Source organism: Jatropha curcas, chromosome 5 (genome assembly GCF_041381405.1).
Source record: "Jatropha curcas cultivar XTBG-Jc1 chromosome 5, XTBG_Jcur_1.0, whole genome shotgun sequence".
Lineage (NCBI taxonomy): Eukaryota > Viridiplantae > Streptophyta > Magnoliopsida > Malpighiales > Euphorbiaceae > Jatropha > Jatropha curcas.
In genome coordinates this window covers 20136809-20152981 of record NC_143155.1, presented here as the reverse complement: position 1 = coordinate 20152981, position 16173 = coordinate 20136809, and the positions used below count along the sequence as shown (strand labels likewise).

The window sequence follows — 16173 nt, the reverse complement described above, 5'->3', positions numbered from 1 at the left end:
TTATAATAAATAAATTAAAAAATTTTAATTTATTCAAGTAATTTATTAAAACGATTTTACCATTACAATGACCGCTTATCTGTGGTGAGATCTAACAAATGACTTTTCTAAAATTTGATTCAACTATGAATGGCAAGGAAAAGTTCTCGCATTGGTTAAACAATTGAACGGCTTTAAAAATTACTAGTAATTCAGCTTCGAAAGAGAAAGAGAAGAGAAAAAAAACTATAACATAAATATATATCTATTTAAAATGAAAATTTTAATTTCATATAATCTAATATCATTTTTTTGTTATTTAGACTCTATCATATCCAAAAAAAAAAAAAAAATTTGTCTGAAAAACATTCTCTAGATTTTGTTGATGTTTAGGTTGCTAAAAAAAAGTTAGTCAATGCAAAATATTTTCCTAATAAAACTAATTTTCATTTTCAACAGAGAATAATATTTTTCAGACATTAATAAATATTTTATAATTTTATAAATGTATATTTTTAATTCATAATTTACTAATAACCACTACAAATGGTGATCCGTCGCCACCACCAGCCATCCTTCACCGTTCGGTCATCCACGACTATCACAGTTTAAAAATACAATGTTGTCTACAAAGCAACAAAATGGGAATCTAGAGAAGGATTGGGTGATTGAGAATAGGATGCGCTCGTGTGCAGTGCATACTGACAAAATGCTTCCCCACTTTTTATTTTTATTTAAATATTTAATAATATCTACAATTTTAAAATTGCAAATACATCCAAAACAAAAAATTACATTCACACTGCCCCACGTCCCGCGCCCCGTGCCGTTTTCACCCTCTTTTAAAAAATTGTGTTTCACATTTCCTTTATTATTATTATTATTATTATTATTATTTTACTTCTATTTACTCCCAGTCCCAACCAACCCACCACCATTTTTTTTCAATTGTTTTTTTTTTAATGATCAAATTTATTCGAAATTTTGTTTCTCTAATTAAAATTTTACAATTATATCTCAAAACTAAAAATTTAGTTTTTATAATGTTGAAATTAAAACCTAATTAATAATTTCATATATTAAGTTCAGAAATTAATTTGGATATTATCCCTTTGATTAATATTACCTTCATCTTATAAAAATTAAGCCTAATTTAAATTTTATATATTTTTAAAAAATATACTTAATAATAATAGGGTTAATTTTTTAATTTATTTTTTTCCTGAAAATCCTTATATTTTTTTCATAATATGGAGATATGAAAGATCTCAATTTTAATTATTTTTTTTATTTCAAGACTTGATTACTAATAATAGTAATATATTTTAATTGTGATTTCAATATCATGATGTAAGATTGACAAGCATGCTTATATGCTGCCCATATTGTTTAATAGCATTGACCTAAACAAATTCATTACCCTTGGCCTTTCATTTTTTGGGTCTATCCTACATCAATTGTTTAGCCCTTCCATTTCTTTCTTTTACCCATATTTGAGTTCTTCTAAATTAAATAGTTTGTTGAGAAATTATGAGACACTCTAAATATAGGTTTCGACAAAATTAACTGTTTTAATAGCTGTTAGCTGCTTTAGTAACTGTTAGCTCTTAGCTGTTCGTTTAGTTTTTTTGTGAAATGTTAAAAGCTAAACGTTATATGAGTTAATTTTTACAAAACGTTATAAAAATACTAAAAACTAAAAAGCCGTTGACAAATACAACCATAGTTGTTTTGTTTTCGACATTTGATTGTCATGTCTCAAGGTGTTTTTTTTTTTTTTTTTTTTTTTTTTTTTTTTTAATTTAGAAGAAGTGGCATTATATTAGAGATATGAGATGTGATTAACAGTTCAATAGTCTGGATTTTTAATTTTATTGGAATATCAAGTAAATAACATTATGTAATCAATTGAATTAGAAATTCAGAGTTTTGATGCATTTACGGATTTAGCTTAGTAGCAAACGTATATTTAAATTTGAAAAAAAAAGATTATATTTTAATTTTCTTCCTTAATGCTAATAAAAATTTTAAAGTTGATGTCAATTTTAGTTTCATTCAAAATAAAAAAATAATTTCCATAATTTCCAAAATAAAAACAATGTGATGTTAAAGGATAAGCTTCTCTTAATTATAAAATCTCTTAATAGAAATCCCAAAGACCTAGAATTATTTTAATGGATGGATAATAATGAAAAACATTTCCTAAAAGCACACATTCCATCAGGAATTTATATATATATATATATATATATGCTATTCATTTGGAATTTTTATAAGGGAAGGGCAAGGCATATTAAAACAATGTGTTTTTAATTCCTTAAATTTCTAAAATTAATTAGTCTATTCAAAAAAAAAAAATTTCTTTTTTTAGTATAAGAATAAATAAAATTGTTGATATTGAGAAAAATAAGATTTTTCTAATAAAAAAAAATAAAAAAGGTTGTAGATACAATATAAAGTGATCATAAAGGAATTCCTTATACTATTTTTGTCTTTAATGTGGAAAAAAAAAAAAAAACCAAAATACACATAAGAACTATTCCAAGGAAGAAAGTTAGTCATCCAATTGGAGCAAAAGTGAAGCTTAAGGGAAAATGAAAGCTTTTTTTTTTTTTTTTTGAATTTTATAAAATGAAAGATTTTATTAATACATATTTATTTATTAATTAAAAGATGGATTAGTCAGAAGAAAGAATAATTAAATATTTTTTAATTTAATTTTCTTTTTTTTAATAGGATGAATTGCCTGTCCGGCACTCCAAACCTCAACAACTGCATTAGGATTAGGGTTTGAATTTACTTTTTGAGGTATTGTCTTCACTCTTCATGACATAATACCATTTTTCTTGGTGCAAGAGTTTTGGGATACGTATTTACGGTATGTATGGTCTTTGCTTCCAAGTACATGTACAATTTTTTTCACTCTTTTTTAGCTGCCATATAAAAATATTGATTTAAAAAATATAAAAAAGGATGCATTCAAAGCAATTTACGTGAATGACTATCTTTATCAGAATATATCATTTCTTGTTATGAAGCCCGACACTGTCGATAGTGCTGTACGAACATCAGATGCTGCACTATTTCCATTTTAATTAGTAACTTTCAAAAATTAGAACAGTAAATGAATGGAGTTGCACAATTAAACTTTGTTCAGCTCGAGTTTGGAAAGAGATTTCTTACTCATTTTTCCTTTGATCACATAACGTAAGTGAATAGCTCGAAAACGAAGAGAGCAATTTCATTCAGAGTTTAAACTCTATTGGTTTACAATTTACAGTTAAAATCCAAAAGAAAATACTCATTTATTCTTCATTTATATAGATGAATTTTATTTGTGAATTTTTTAATCTTCAATCTTTACATATGAAACACAAAATATAAATTTGTAAACGAATTTCACAAAATTTTATAAAATTTATTTATTTTAAATAAAAAATTATAGATTTGTCTTGAGTTCTTATCATTTATTAAATGAATACATTGATTAAACTACAATTCGTCCATATTTATGAAAAAAGGTTAAATAAAAATTTTTTCGAATAGAGTCTTCAATTGTAATATATAGTAAAAAAGAAAAAAAGTGGTGGCCTGGTCTAAATCTTGAAGGAGGAGAATCCCTTGGCCTTCATCAAAATTTTAGAACTAAAAATAGCTTGTAAGCTCAGTTAGTGTCTCGTGCCAATGTTGGGCTAAAGAGTTACAGTTTTATAGAAATATGGCTCAACAAGAATTATCCTATCCATTACTACTTTTTATTTTTTATTTTTTTATTTACTATTAATATATTTAAAATAAACAAACAAAATTAAATTAAATTAAATTAAAAAAAAAGTGACATAAGATTATTAGAGAGACGTACAAGCTGTGCCATTTCGAACAAGACAAAAATAAATAAAATAAATAAATAAATCAAATCCAAAGTTTGACCGGACTCGAAAATTAAGAAAAATAATTTAAATAATTAAAAAATTAGGAAGCAGGCATTTCTCCCTCAATTTCCTCTTCCTTGCCTCTCTCTCTCTCTCTCTCTCAACTTGTCCTCTTCAGTATTCTAAAATTCTATTCTATTCCCTCTCTTTGATGTCACTTTACTTGGTCTTCCACGACTCTCCTTTTCTTCTTGACATTTTTGCTCTTTCTCTTTCTTCTTCTTTACCTAAGCTTTGAACCAGAAGGAGGAGGAGGAGGAGGAATATAATGACTACCAAGAAATAACTCTCCTCTGATCTGAATTCTGATCTGAACTGATATCTTTTTGTTTTAAAAAAATATATAAAATATAATAATTGGTGATGGTGTGACTGGTGGTGGATTCGTCTGAATAGTACTAAGTTTTGAGTGACAGCCGACAGTTCTGCAAATCGTATCCATTCTTTCTCTTTCTCTTTCTCTTTCTCTCTGTCTTCTTTAACGGCCTTCTCTTATTGTTTCTTGGACTTGCACTCAACTTGTCACAACTGCCTATTACATCACCTAATAACACTCGGTACTGTCTTTTTTCTTTTTCTTTTCTTTTTGTTTCATTTGCTTGTTCTTGTCATTATTCTGAATTTTATCTTTCTTGATTACCAACAGCATCTAAGTAATTTTGTTTTTGACATTTTAGGTTTTGAGGCAGCAAGGGTTGGTTAGATAATATGGAGAAATGAAACCCTGAAGAAGAACAGATCTCAAATTGTAAAATATGGAGAACAAGATGATGTTGCTGCTGTTAAATGGAAGATACAGAGAAAAAAATGGAGGAGGAGAAAAAGAAGATTTAAGATTTATTTTATGATTCAATTTCATATCATAAATAGAGCTTGTTTGAGCTCAAATTGGGATCCAGTTGAAAAAATCTGACAACAAAATGAAGAAACAATGGAGAATTATGGTAATTTTTGGTTATGTACTTCTACTCTTTCTAAAATTGGCTTCTTCCAGTAATGATGAAGTTGCGGGGTTATTGGCTTTCAAAAAATCCTCTATTAAAACTGATCCAAATAAGATCCTAATCAACTGGACTGCTAATTCCTCTAGTCCGTGTTCTTGGTTTGGTGTCTCTTGTTCTGCTGGCCATGTTACTGCCCTCAACCTCACAAATACTGGCCTCATTGGCAGTCTCCACCTGCCTGACCTCATCGCTGCTTTGCCATCTTTGAAGCTTCTTAGTCTGAGAGGTAATTTGTTTTCTGCTGGTGATCTTTCTGCCACATCAGTTTGTGCTCTGGAAACGCTTGACTTGTCTTCCAATAATATCTCTGATCCTTTACCTGGAAAGTCCTTTCTTGTGTCATGTAATCATTTGGCTCATGTTAATCTGTCACACAATTCAATTCCTGGTGGTATTTTCCGGTTTGGTCCTTCTTTGTTGCAGCTTGATTTATCTGGCAATAGTATTTCTGATTCTGCGATTTTGGCTCAGTGTCTCTCTATTTGCCAGAATTTGAACTTTCTCAATTTCTCTAATAATAAGTTCTCTGGCAATCTTGAAACAATTCCTTTATCTTGTAAGAGACTATCAGTTTTAGACCTTTCATATAACTTGTTCTCTGGGGAGATACCATCTAGTTTTGTTGCAAATTCTCCACCATCACTCAAGCATCTCGATCTTTCCCACAATAACTTCTCTGGTACCTTTTCTAGTCTTGATTTTGGGCATTGTGGTAATCTTACTTTGTTCAATGTGTCTCAGAATAGACTTTCTGGTAATGGGTTTCCTATTAGTCTGAGTAACTGTGAGGTTTTGGAGATTCTTGACCTTTCTCATAATGAGCTACAAATGAATATTCCCGGTGCTTTGTTGGGAGGATTGAAGAATTTGAGGCAGTTATATTTAGCTTATAATCAGTTCCTTGGGGATATTCCTCCTGAATTGAGTCAGGCTTGTGGGACTTTGCAGGAATTGGATCTATCAGGAAATAGACTTACTGGAGGTTTGCCGTCGAACTTTGTATCATGTTCTTCTTCTTTGCAGAGCCTAAACCTTGGCAATAATCTCCTTTCAGGAGATTTTCTCACTTCTGTTGTCAGTAATCTTCATAATCTGAAATATCTTTATGTACCATTCAACAACATTACCGGTCCAGTGCCTTTATCTCTTACAAATTGTACTCAGCTTCAAGTTCTTGACCTTAGTTCTAATACCTTCACTGGGAGTGTTCCTTCTAAGTTCTGCACATCCTCGAACCCCTCTGCATTGCAGAAGTTACTTCTGGCTAGTAATTATCTATCCGGGAATGTACCCTCCGAGCTTGGAAGCTGTAAAAACCTGAGGAGAATCGATCTTAGCTTCAACAATCTGAATGGTCCAATTCCTTTAGAGGTTTGGAACTTGCCAAATCTCTCCGACTTGGTTATGTGGGCAAATAACCTCACAGGTCCAATTCCTGAAAGCATTTGCATGAATGGAGGGAACCTTGAGACTTTGATTCTCAACAACAATCTCATAAATGGAAGCATTCCGCAATCCATTGGTAATTGCACCAATATGATTTGGATTTCACTTTCTAGCAACCAGCTTACTGGAGATATCCCTTCCAGTATTGGAAATCTTGCTAACCTTGCTATACTCCAAATGGGTAACAATTCGCTTAGTGGACAGATTCCACCAGAGCTTGGCAAGTGTCGGAGCCTCATTTGGCTTGACTTGAACAGCAACGACCTTATTGGCCTCCTCCCACCTGAGCTCGCAGAGCAAGCTGGTCAAATTGTTCCAGGCGTTGTGTCAGGAAAGCAGTTTGCTTTTGTGAGAAATGAAGGTGGGACGTCTTGCAGAGGAGCTGGAGGACTTGTTGAATTTGAGGGGATTCGAGCAGAGAGGCTGGAAAATTTCCCTATGGTTCACTCTTGTCCAACGACAAGAATTTATTCTGGCAAGACAGTTTACACATTCGCAAACAATGGCAGCATGATATATCTTGATCTTGCTTACAATTCCTTGTCAGGAACTATTCCTGAAAACTTTGGTTTAATGAGCTATTTGCAGGTTCTCAACTTGGGGCATAACAATTTAACGGGAACTATTCCTGATAGTTTTGGAGGTTTGAAAGAAATTGGAGTTCTCGATCTCTCTCACAATAATCTTCAAGGATTTATACCAGGATCTTTAGGGACTCTTTCATTTCTTAGTGATCTTGATGTCTCTAACAACAATCTCTCTGGTGTAATCCCTTCCGGTGGTCAGCTAACAACTTTCCCAGCATCCAGGTATGAAAACAATTCCGGTCTTTGTGGGGTACCACTGGCCCCTTGTGGCTCTGGGCACCGCCCAGCAAGCTCTTATACTAGGGGAAAGAAGCAGTCAGTGGCAGCAGGAATGGTCATTGGCATTGCATTCTTTGTCTTGTGTATTTTTGGCCTCACGTTAGCTCTTTACCGAGTGAAGAAGTACCAACACAAGGAAGAAGAGAGAGAGAAGTATATTGAAAGCCTTCCAACTTCAGGTAGCAGCAGCTGGAAACTTTCAGGTGTTCCTGAGCCTCTTAGCATTAACATTGCCACATTTGAGAAACCTCTGCGTAAGCTGACCTTTGCCCATCTGCTTGAGGCTACTAATGGTTTTAGCGCTGACAGCTTGATAGGGTCTGGAGGGTTTGGAGAGGTCTACAAGGCACAACTAAAAGACGGCTGTGTTGTTGCAATAAAGAAACTTATTCGTGTTACAGGTCAAGGAGACAGAGAATTTATGGCAGAAATGGAAACTATAGGGAAAATCAAGCACCGGAACCTAGTTCCTTTGCTTGGTTACTGTAAAGTTGGAGAAGAGAGACTGCTTGTTTATGAGTACATGAAATGGGGAAGTCTGGAGTCTGTTCTTCATGACAAGACCAAAGGAGGGTACTCAAGGCTTGATTGGGCAGCAAGAAAGAAGATTGCAATAGGGTCTGCTAGAGGTCTTGCATTCCTTCACCACAGCTGCATACCACACATCATCCACCGTGACATGAAGTCTAGTAATGTTCTTCTAGATGAAAATTTCGAGGCTAGAGTTTCTGATTTTGGCATGGCAAGATTGGTGAATGCTCTTGACACACATCTCAGTGTAAGCACCCTTGCGGGAACTCCAGGCTATGTGCCTCCTGAATATTATCAGAGCTTTAGGTGCACGACGAAAGGGGATGTCTATAGCTATGGTGTGATACTACTCGAACTCCTCTCAGGCAAGAAGCCTATAGACCCTTCGGAGTTTGGGGATGATAATAACCTTGTAGGATGGGCGAAGCAGCTTCACAGAGAAAAAAGAAGTGATGAAATACTGGATGTTGAATTGACAGCACAGAAATCTTTTGAAGCTGAATTACATCAATATCTGAGAATTGCTTTTGAGTGCCTTGATGATAGGCCTTTTAAGCGACCAACAATGATACAAGTGATGGCCATGTTCAAAGAGCTTCAGGTTGATTCTGAAAATGATATTTTAGATGGTTTGTCACTGAAAGATGGAGTTATAGATGAATTCAGAGAGAAAGAATCTCAAAGTTCATGATGTTCGACTTTTGATCGAACATGAAAAGTTGCATCCTACTGTAAATAATAGAACACTCAACTAGACAGAAGAAAGATGCAAGGAATTTGGTGGAGAAAACAAATTGGCATGTCTTTCAATTGCTCAACAATTGGGGTAATATATATTTTCTATGATCATCATATTCATCTTTGAAAGAGTTGGAAAGACTTTGTTTCTGTTGCCATTGGCTTCTTTCTTCTGTCACAGTTTTGCTAACTGATGTTCCACTATTTGTTTTCTTTTGTTCTTTTTTGAAATTTCCAATTATTGTTGTTCATAGGAGGTCAGAATTTTAGGAGTGATGACACTGTCTTTTGTAAAGTTTGTAGTGTTAGCATTATTGGGAATTAAAATTAATCATAATTGTATCACTTGCACTTTGTTCTACTGAACTTTCCACTGTCAATTTATTTGCTGTTTCCTTCTTTTCCTATTTTTGGTTTAGCATTTTTGTTTTGTTTTCGCAAAGAGTTCATTGCTGCCATTTACCAAGTGGTAATGGAATTTCCACGCTCAGATGGACTGTGGTATTCAGCTGAAGCTTAATTAAGTTTAACAAGTTAATAATTTTTTTTAATTAAGTTGTTATTTGTTAGTTTATTATAATCCTAGTGCTTTTCATCTCAAAATTGAAAAAGTGAAAATAATATTGAAATTTTGTTGTCACTTGCTCTACTGGTCCATTCTCATTTCATATACTTCAGAGAATTCAGAATTCCTTTGGAGTAAAACAATAATGATTTTTTTCTCAATACCAAAAGAAAATTAATAGAAATTTAATTAATGTAATTTTTTTTTTTTGGGAAATATAATGTATTAATAATAATATCGATATACTCTTATGGATCATATATAGAACTTTCCTTTCATACTTATCTTTTTAACAAGTTAAAAAATTATTTACGTTCTTTTTTGAATAGCAAAACTAAAAAAATGATATTAAATTTTTCCGCTTAAAATACTTTTGAGAAAAAAAATATAAATCTTCATATTTTTTTCGTCACTTGTTATGCATGAGCTGCAACAGTGGAATACATACATGTACAGATGTTTTGGTCATGAAATTGTTAGTTCAAAATAAGACAGTAGATACTAAGACTTGAGAAAATGCAAAATTTATTATTCATAACTATCGGATGGCATCTGACTCTGAACTTCACGGAGCCGTAGTGTGTTGTCATAGCAGTGATAGAAACCGAAGTGCGGGAATCTCTCATACCAAGTTTCTTGTTCCACATGTGTATCCCAGTGCTCCCCACTGCTGGCTTTCCCGTACTTGTGAACCCATCCAGAACCGTTGTGGCGCTCACCCCAAGTGCGATTCCATCGCTCTTCATACTTACCTTCCCACCATGTCTCCCCTTGCTTGACACCATTGGCATTTGGATCAAAATGTTCATCCCATTTGTCGCCCCATTTAGTCCACCCATCACCTTCACATCGCTCAGCCCATTTGTCTCTGTATTTCACGGTGCCCCCATGTCCATCATACTTCTCACCCCACCTACAATAGGCATGCAGCAATCAATTAAAATTCTCAAAAACGAGAATGAAGAATGTATATATATGTATATACACGCACCGCATATGAGCATACACATATAGAAGTAGATGTGAAGGTTTATTAAAAAAAGACAGGTTCTAAAGATGAATCTTTCAAGAAGTTGCATTAACTAAACAAGCGCAGAAGAGTGCAAATGGATATTTCAGTCATCAAATAACCAAGTTTTCAGCGATAGCAGAAGAGTGCAAATTTATCCAATCTTATCACATTTGATACCTTTCATGCCAAACATGAGCACGGCCAGCTTCAAGCTCTGTAGTTGGGTCAATGGAACACCATTTATGTGCCCATTTCTCAGCTTGATTAGAGGCATCATAATGTTCCCATCATTTCTCTTGCCACTCATCACCTTTTCCATTCTCACCCCACTTGTCTGCGGTTTTCTCAAGATGCACAAGCCCAGACTCCTGCAAGCATCAAGCATACAGTTCTAATTCATGTAAGCTAAGAATTTACAGACACGTGCATCGTTAATTTTTTTTTTTTTCTAAATTACAGCTATAAAATTAAAAGAATAAACCGGAGGACAGCCATGTATACAGGTCAATATAATATTACAATATTAAGATCCAAAAAAAAAACAATGTTTGGCAAAGATAATAGGAAAAAGAACACTAGTGCAAGAAAAGGCAATCACAGTATTTTTAATGGAGAACTAAGAAACTGTTCATAGAGAACCCAAATGAGCTTCGTCTTTATTCGATTTTACTCCTCCAATCAAACCAATAAATAAATCGATGGTTAAAATTTTACTATTTTTAAATATTTAATGTGATTTTCTTAGAAAAGGAGAAAAGGAGGTGATGTTCTGGTGATTAGAGGAAAGTGAAAGATGCCAATTGTTGCTTGGTCCATGTTTAACGGAGTTTAAATGTTTTTCCCTGATATGGATAGAGATTGGGAAATGGTAACTACAGACAAGAGACGTGTTTTCTGAAAGCAGGCGGCACGTAGACTCTCTTCTTTAAATAACAAAAAGACAAATTCCGTAAAATCATTGCCTTGTAATTGAAGCTTGAATCAGGCCCATATCCAACTTTTGGCCCAACAACTGCTAAATCGAAGAAAATAGGTTCAATACTTCACCTATATGCTTTTCAAAATGCTACATAAATTTTCATTTAAAATTATTATTTACTTACATATTTAATATCCTATTTCTACTTCTGGCTTCCGAGAAATTTTAGCAAATATAAAAAAATGGCACAAGCACTGGCTCACTTTCAGTTATATGCAACAGTCAGCCAAGTAATTCTCTCTCTGCCTTCGTCTCACTCTCCATCGCAAGATGGATGAGAGCTTTGTGCATTATCAGCGATTACTTGGTCCAAACGAGTTAAAAGGGCTTTTGCTTTTGAAGGTACTAAGTGTTGAGAATTGTAGGATTCAAAAAATATAATTGAGTTTTGCTCTTTTGTTATTATTAGAATTAGTTGGAGATGATGGTGATACAATGCATTTTAGTTTAACTAATGGCTCGGGTTAAGTTGAATATGGAGGAATGTACGAGTTTCGCAACAGTCGAGAAAACAGATTCAATTTCTAATTAGGGTGTTATTATAACTAAATTTTAAATTCAACATATTAGCAGAATAAAGTAAAAACAAAGTTTGAAAAATTTTTTTTGGTTTGGCCACTAAAAAAAGTACAAAGTAACAAAATTCCAGAGGGGGGCCCATAAAAGAGGGCCCAGTAAGCAGATGGAGAAACCTGAAAAATGAAATGATTAGGCATGGAATTCAGTCCAAGGAGAGGTCCCATTGACAGGAAAACTGATTTTCTTTCTGACTCAAAAGTTATAGTAACTTAGAAACAGTCCAAGATTCTCTCTGTCTCTCTCTCTCTCTTTTGGGTCCTACCACCACTCTCTTATCTCGTTCTCTTTCCCTGTTGTGGCAAAATATGGAGACAGCAAGCTTGCAAAAGTGATTCTACTGTACATTTGGTCCGGTCGCTTCAGTTTAACAATTTTGTATTTATTGTGAATTGATAATCCAAGTATACTTTCCTATTTTGATATTCCTTCTTAAATATGATCCATATATATATATATATATATATGTGTGTGTTTTAACTGTCTAAATGTTATTATTCATCGCTATTAGCTATTAGTTGGTATAAACAGTTAAATCAAATCAGCCTTAAGTTAATTATTGCCTAATTACAGAGCATAATATCTTTAATATTGTTCTCTTATTCGTTAATTTTTTAAATATTTTAATATTAAATATTATTTATTTTCACTTTATTTTTGCTTTTTTCTCCTTAAAATTAGATTCTTGTCGCCTTTGAAGGAGTTTATCTAGAAATAGTTTCCTTTTTCGCACATGATATATTATTATTTTACTCATAATTTAAAAATTCAATGACAAATCAAATAAAAAAAATCAAATTAAAGCTTAATTATGACATATCAGTGTTAATTGAGAAATCCACCAATAATTAATTTTAAAAAATTCAATCATCTGATAGTCAAATTTTAAAACTCAGCAACATATGTCGAGCTAATCTATTAAAAGGATTGATCTTTTATTTTCGATCAGCATCAATATGTTATGGGTGTGATGGTATTATTAGTTTAACTAGTTGAAAATCGCGCTTCACGCGCAGGTATTATAGTTGATTATATTCTTATTTTTGATAAATTAATATGCATTGTCAAATTGTTAGGTAGAACAATTAAAAATCCTACTTGAAATAATTAACAATGGTTCAAAATGATTTGTAATCGACTATGACATTGTTTGCAATGCCATAATATTGTAAATCTATAATATTTTAATCAAGTTTCTTTATCAAAATAACCCAATAGCAGGGGAAGTACCATATGTTGAAATTTGCCAAAGATAAAACTTGGTAAATTTCATTATTTAGATATTTGGAATTGATTTTAAATAATAGCAAGAAGAAGTTGGGAAATAAAATTATGTAGAGAAAATTTTTAAATATGAGAGATACCTATCAGGGTAATTATACAAATAACAAACTGAAACTTAAATTGGATTGGATTAGATGATAAAAAAAAATGATATTGAAAATTATAAATTTATATTTTACATTGATTTTACAGAAAACAAACAATGTAATAATGCAAAAGTCTTGCTAGGGATGATTTGTTCAGCAAATTGTTTTAGTTATTTTCTATTAATTATCTAGTTATTTTCTATTAACATTAAATAAATTTTAAAAAATAAATTAACCAATTAAAATATATAGACAAATGAATGAATATTTTTTATTTTTATAGATAATTGAAGGAATAATTTTTATTTTTCTAGATATAGCATGCAGATAGATTTATAATTAGATAAAAGTTAATAATTATCTAGTTATTTAATAATATATTATTATAGATCAAATAGATATGTAATTAGACTTATAGTTAAATACCAACTATTAAATAAATTAAAAAATAATTTAATAAACTAAAATATATAGATTAATTAACGGATAACATTTAATTTTAATAGATATAAATAAATTCTAGAAAATAAATTCTAGATTAATCAAAAATAATTATATAGTACATGAATATGTATTAAAATAAATTGAGTAAAGATGCAACTATTGAGTTTCTTGTCTTCTTTATCTTCATCTTCCTCATTGCCTTGATGTTTATTGGTTGATTACGGTAAGTTTTTATACTATATATGACCTAATCTTGAGCAGCTTTAATTGCTTCCTCCCTTCTTGCCTTAATGTCTCAAGATAACCAAATTCCGAGGTCCAAGATTTATAATCAGTGAATGAAACTAAAATTGAAAGAGCAACAAATAATAAAATAAAAAAATATTAAAATGCAAAAGTAGATGATAATAAAATATTGAATTGCAAAAGCAGAAGATAAAATAGAGTACTACAACATCAAGAACTCATGAAAATCTAGTTAAAAGCTCGAATATATATATATAGAGAGAGAGATAAGAAAAAAATTGAAAATTTCTGAATCTATAAGTATCCATATATAAATTTAAAGTTTTAGTTGGATTAGATTTAAAAGTTATCACCGATTAAAAATAAGTTAAATTGGTATATAAAAAAAACTTAAAATTCTTTAAAAACAAATAAAATACTGAAAAAAAGAACGCAGTTGAAGTTTGACTTTGCTTCAGTCTTTATATAGATATATATATATATATAGATAGTTATGCCAATGGAATTTGAATATGTAGTGGTACGAAATCCACAATTATTATAAAAAATAAAATACAATATTATGGATAAAATTATAAAAAAAACAAAATAGTGAAAAGAGTAAAAATTGAATTTTTCTTTGAAAGCATAGTTTTGTATTTGAAATTCAAGTGAAGAGTGAAGCAGTTGTTTGGGGTCCACATGTCATTTTATTAATTTGGTTTGTCAAGAAAACTATGGCAACAGTAGTGAAGGGGAAAAACTGGAAAAAGGACAAAGACTTGGTCAATGAGTATCTTTTTGACTAGGTTGCGTAAAAGAACTACACAATCTCCCATTATTTAATTTAAATAAGGAATGGAACCAAAAATTTTATTGCATTAAAATGTGTGTGTGTGTGGCTGTGGCACACGAAGCTATTACTAAATTTATATTTATTATTATGTAAAAAGAAAATAAAATAATATTCATATTGTTTGTTATAAAAAGATAGAATAATATTTATTTGCATATGCATAAATTATCAGTAGTTCCAACTATATATATATATATATATCTATATATATATATATATACAGAAAATTACAGTCTGACTTTTTCTTTTAGTTGTCTTGAAATAATATTTTCATTTACATTTTAAAGATATTGTTCTTTTCACTTTCACATTGTGTCCGATAATAATTCATATAAATAATTAATATTAACATTTTTTAAAACTATTTTTAACATTTCGATGAAGTCAAAACTCTATTTGTATTAATTTTATTCAAATTTTTTTTTTTCTGAAACTTTAAACACTATAACATTTAGCTTTTAGCTTTTAATTAAAATTTTTTTGACAATCATACACATTGTATTTTTTCTCCGAATTCAGCTAATTAAATAACTAATGTCATTTTAAGTTAAACAACTATTTTTACCGAACACTTTTAATTTAAACAGCTATATAAACAGTTACCAACTAAAAACTAATGACTAATGACTAACAGCTACTATAACAGTTAACCGCCACTACAACAACTAACTGGATATTAAAATAACTAATATTGTTTAAAATAACTAATATTAAAATAACTAATATTGTTTAACGGACTATGAGTGTACAAAAATCTATCTATTTCAATGTTATAAACAAATGTAATTATTTATAAATATGATGATTAAACTTTGCTTTCTTGTTTAAAATAAATAAACATAAATATGTTCAAATCCTTAATGTGACCCAAAATATTTAAAAGAACTTATCGATATCTATATCTATATCTAAACTATATATAAAAGTAGAAATAAGAGGATAATGAGATTTCTGATAGCGTGTTTAATAAAATTTAGAATATCTTAAAATAGCCTTAGTCATAGCCAATTAGAAAATTACATTTTATTATAATATATTTATAAAAATTATTTTTAAGCTGATTGTCTTCTCACTTATGTGAGGAGTGAAAGGTCTCGATTTCAAATTATCTCGATCATAAGTGCTTTCACTAATTTAGTGAGTAGAAGATTATTCTTTATTGTGTAGACTACAGTGTTATTTCGGCCAATTAAGCCTCCTAATGAATTAAAAAATTATTTTTTAAATAAATATATCTAGATAATTAAGCATTTAAAAATTTAATGTTTGTCTATGCTAAATTTATTTTTTAATAAATATATATAATAATGAGACATTTAAAAATATTTTATATTTTATTTATTAAATATTTAATTCTTTTAGGACATAGATAAAAAAGAAAGAAAAATATGTTCTTTTTATTAATATTCATTTTTTTATGTTCGTATGATTTGATTTGAAGTATTTTTTAAATATAAAATTTCAAATAAAAAATATATAATATTTTATTTAGGAGAGATAAAAAAAGAAGAAAAAATTATATTATTTTTATTAATATTTTTTCTTTATGATTGTAAGATTTGATTGTATATATTTTTTAAAAAATAAATTTTCAAATACAATTTACATAATTAAACTTGAGATATAAGCATATGAAAGTTTTAATTTAAA

General features: G+C 30.4%; 1 protein-coding gene and 1 pseudogene across 2 annotated transcripts; one reads left to right on the top strand and one right to left on the bottom strand.

Annotated features, from left to right (window-relative positions):
• The first annotated feature begins 4004 nt into the window (after positions 1-4004).
• BRL1 (BRI1 like) lies at positions 4005-8862 on the top strand. The gene is made up of 2 exons (XM_012226468.4): positions 4005-4468; positions 4589-8862. Exon 2 carries the CDS (start codon positions 4832-4834, stop codon positions 8447-8449), a length of 3618 nt encoding a protein of 1205 aa, XP_012081858.1. The 5' UTR covers positions 4005-4468; positions 4589-4831; the 3' UTR covers positions 8450-8862.
• Positions 8863-9453: 591 nt separating this feature from the next.
• Positions 9454-10568, bottom strand: LOC110010366 (protein LIKE EARLY STARVATION, chloroplastic-like; annotated as a pseudogene). Its single transcript, XR_016320874.1, has 3 exons — positions 10563-10568; positions 10251-10441; positions 9454-9974 (listed from the first exon to the last, which is right to left on the bottom strand). The product of XR_016320874.1 is annotated as a protein LIKE EARLY STARVATION, chloroplastic-like (transcript).
• Positions 10569-16173: the final 5605 nt, after the last annotated feature.

Coding starts and splice junctions, on each gene's coding strand:
- BRL1 (XM_012226468.4), top strand. CDS start 4,832: ATGAAGAAACAATGGAGAATTATGGTAATTTTTGGTTATGTACTTCTA.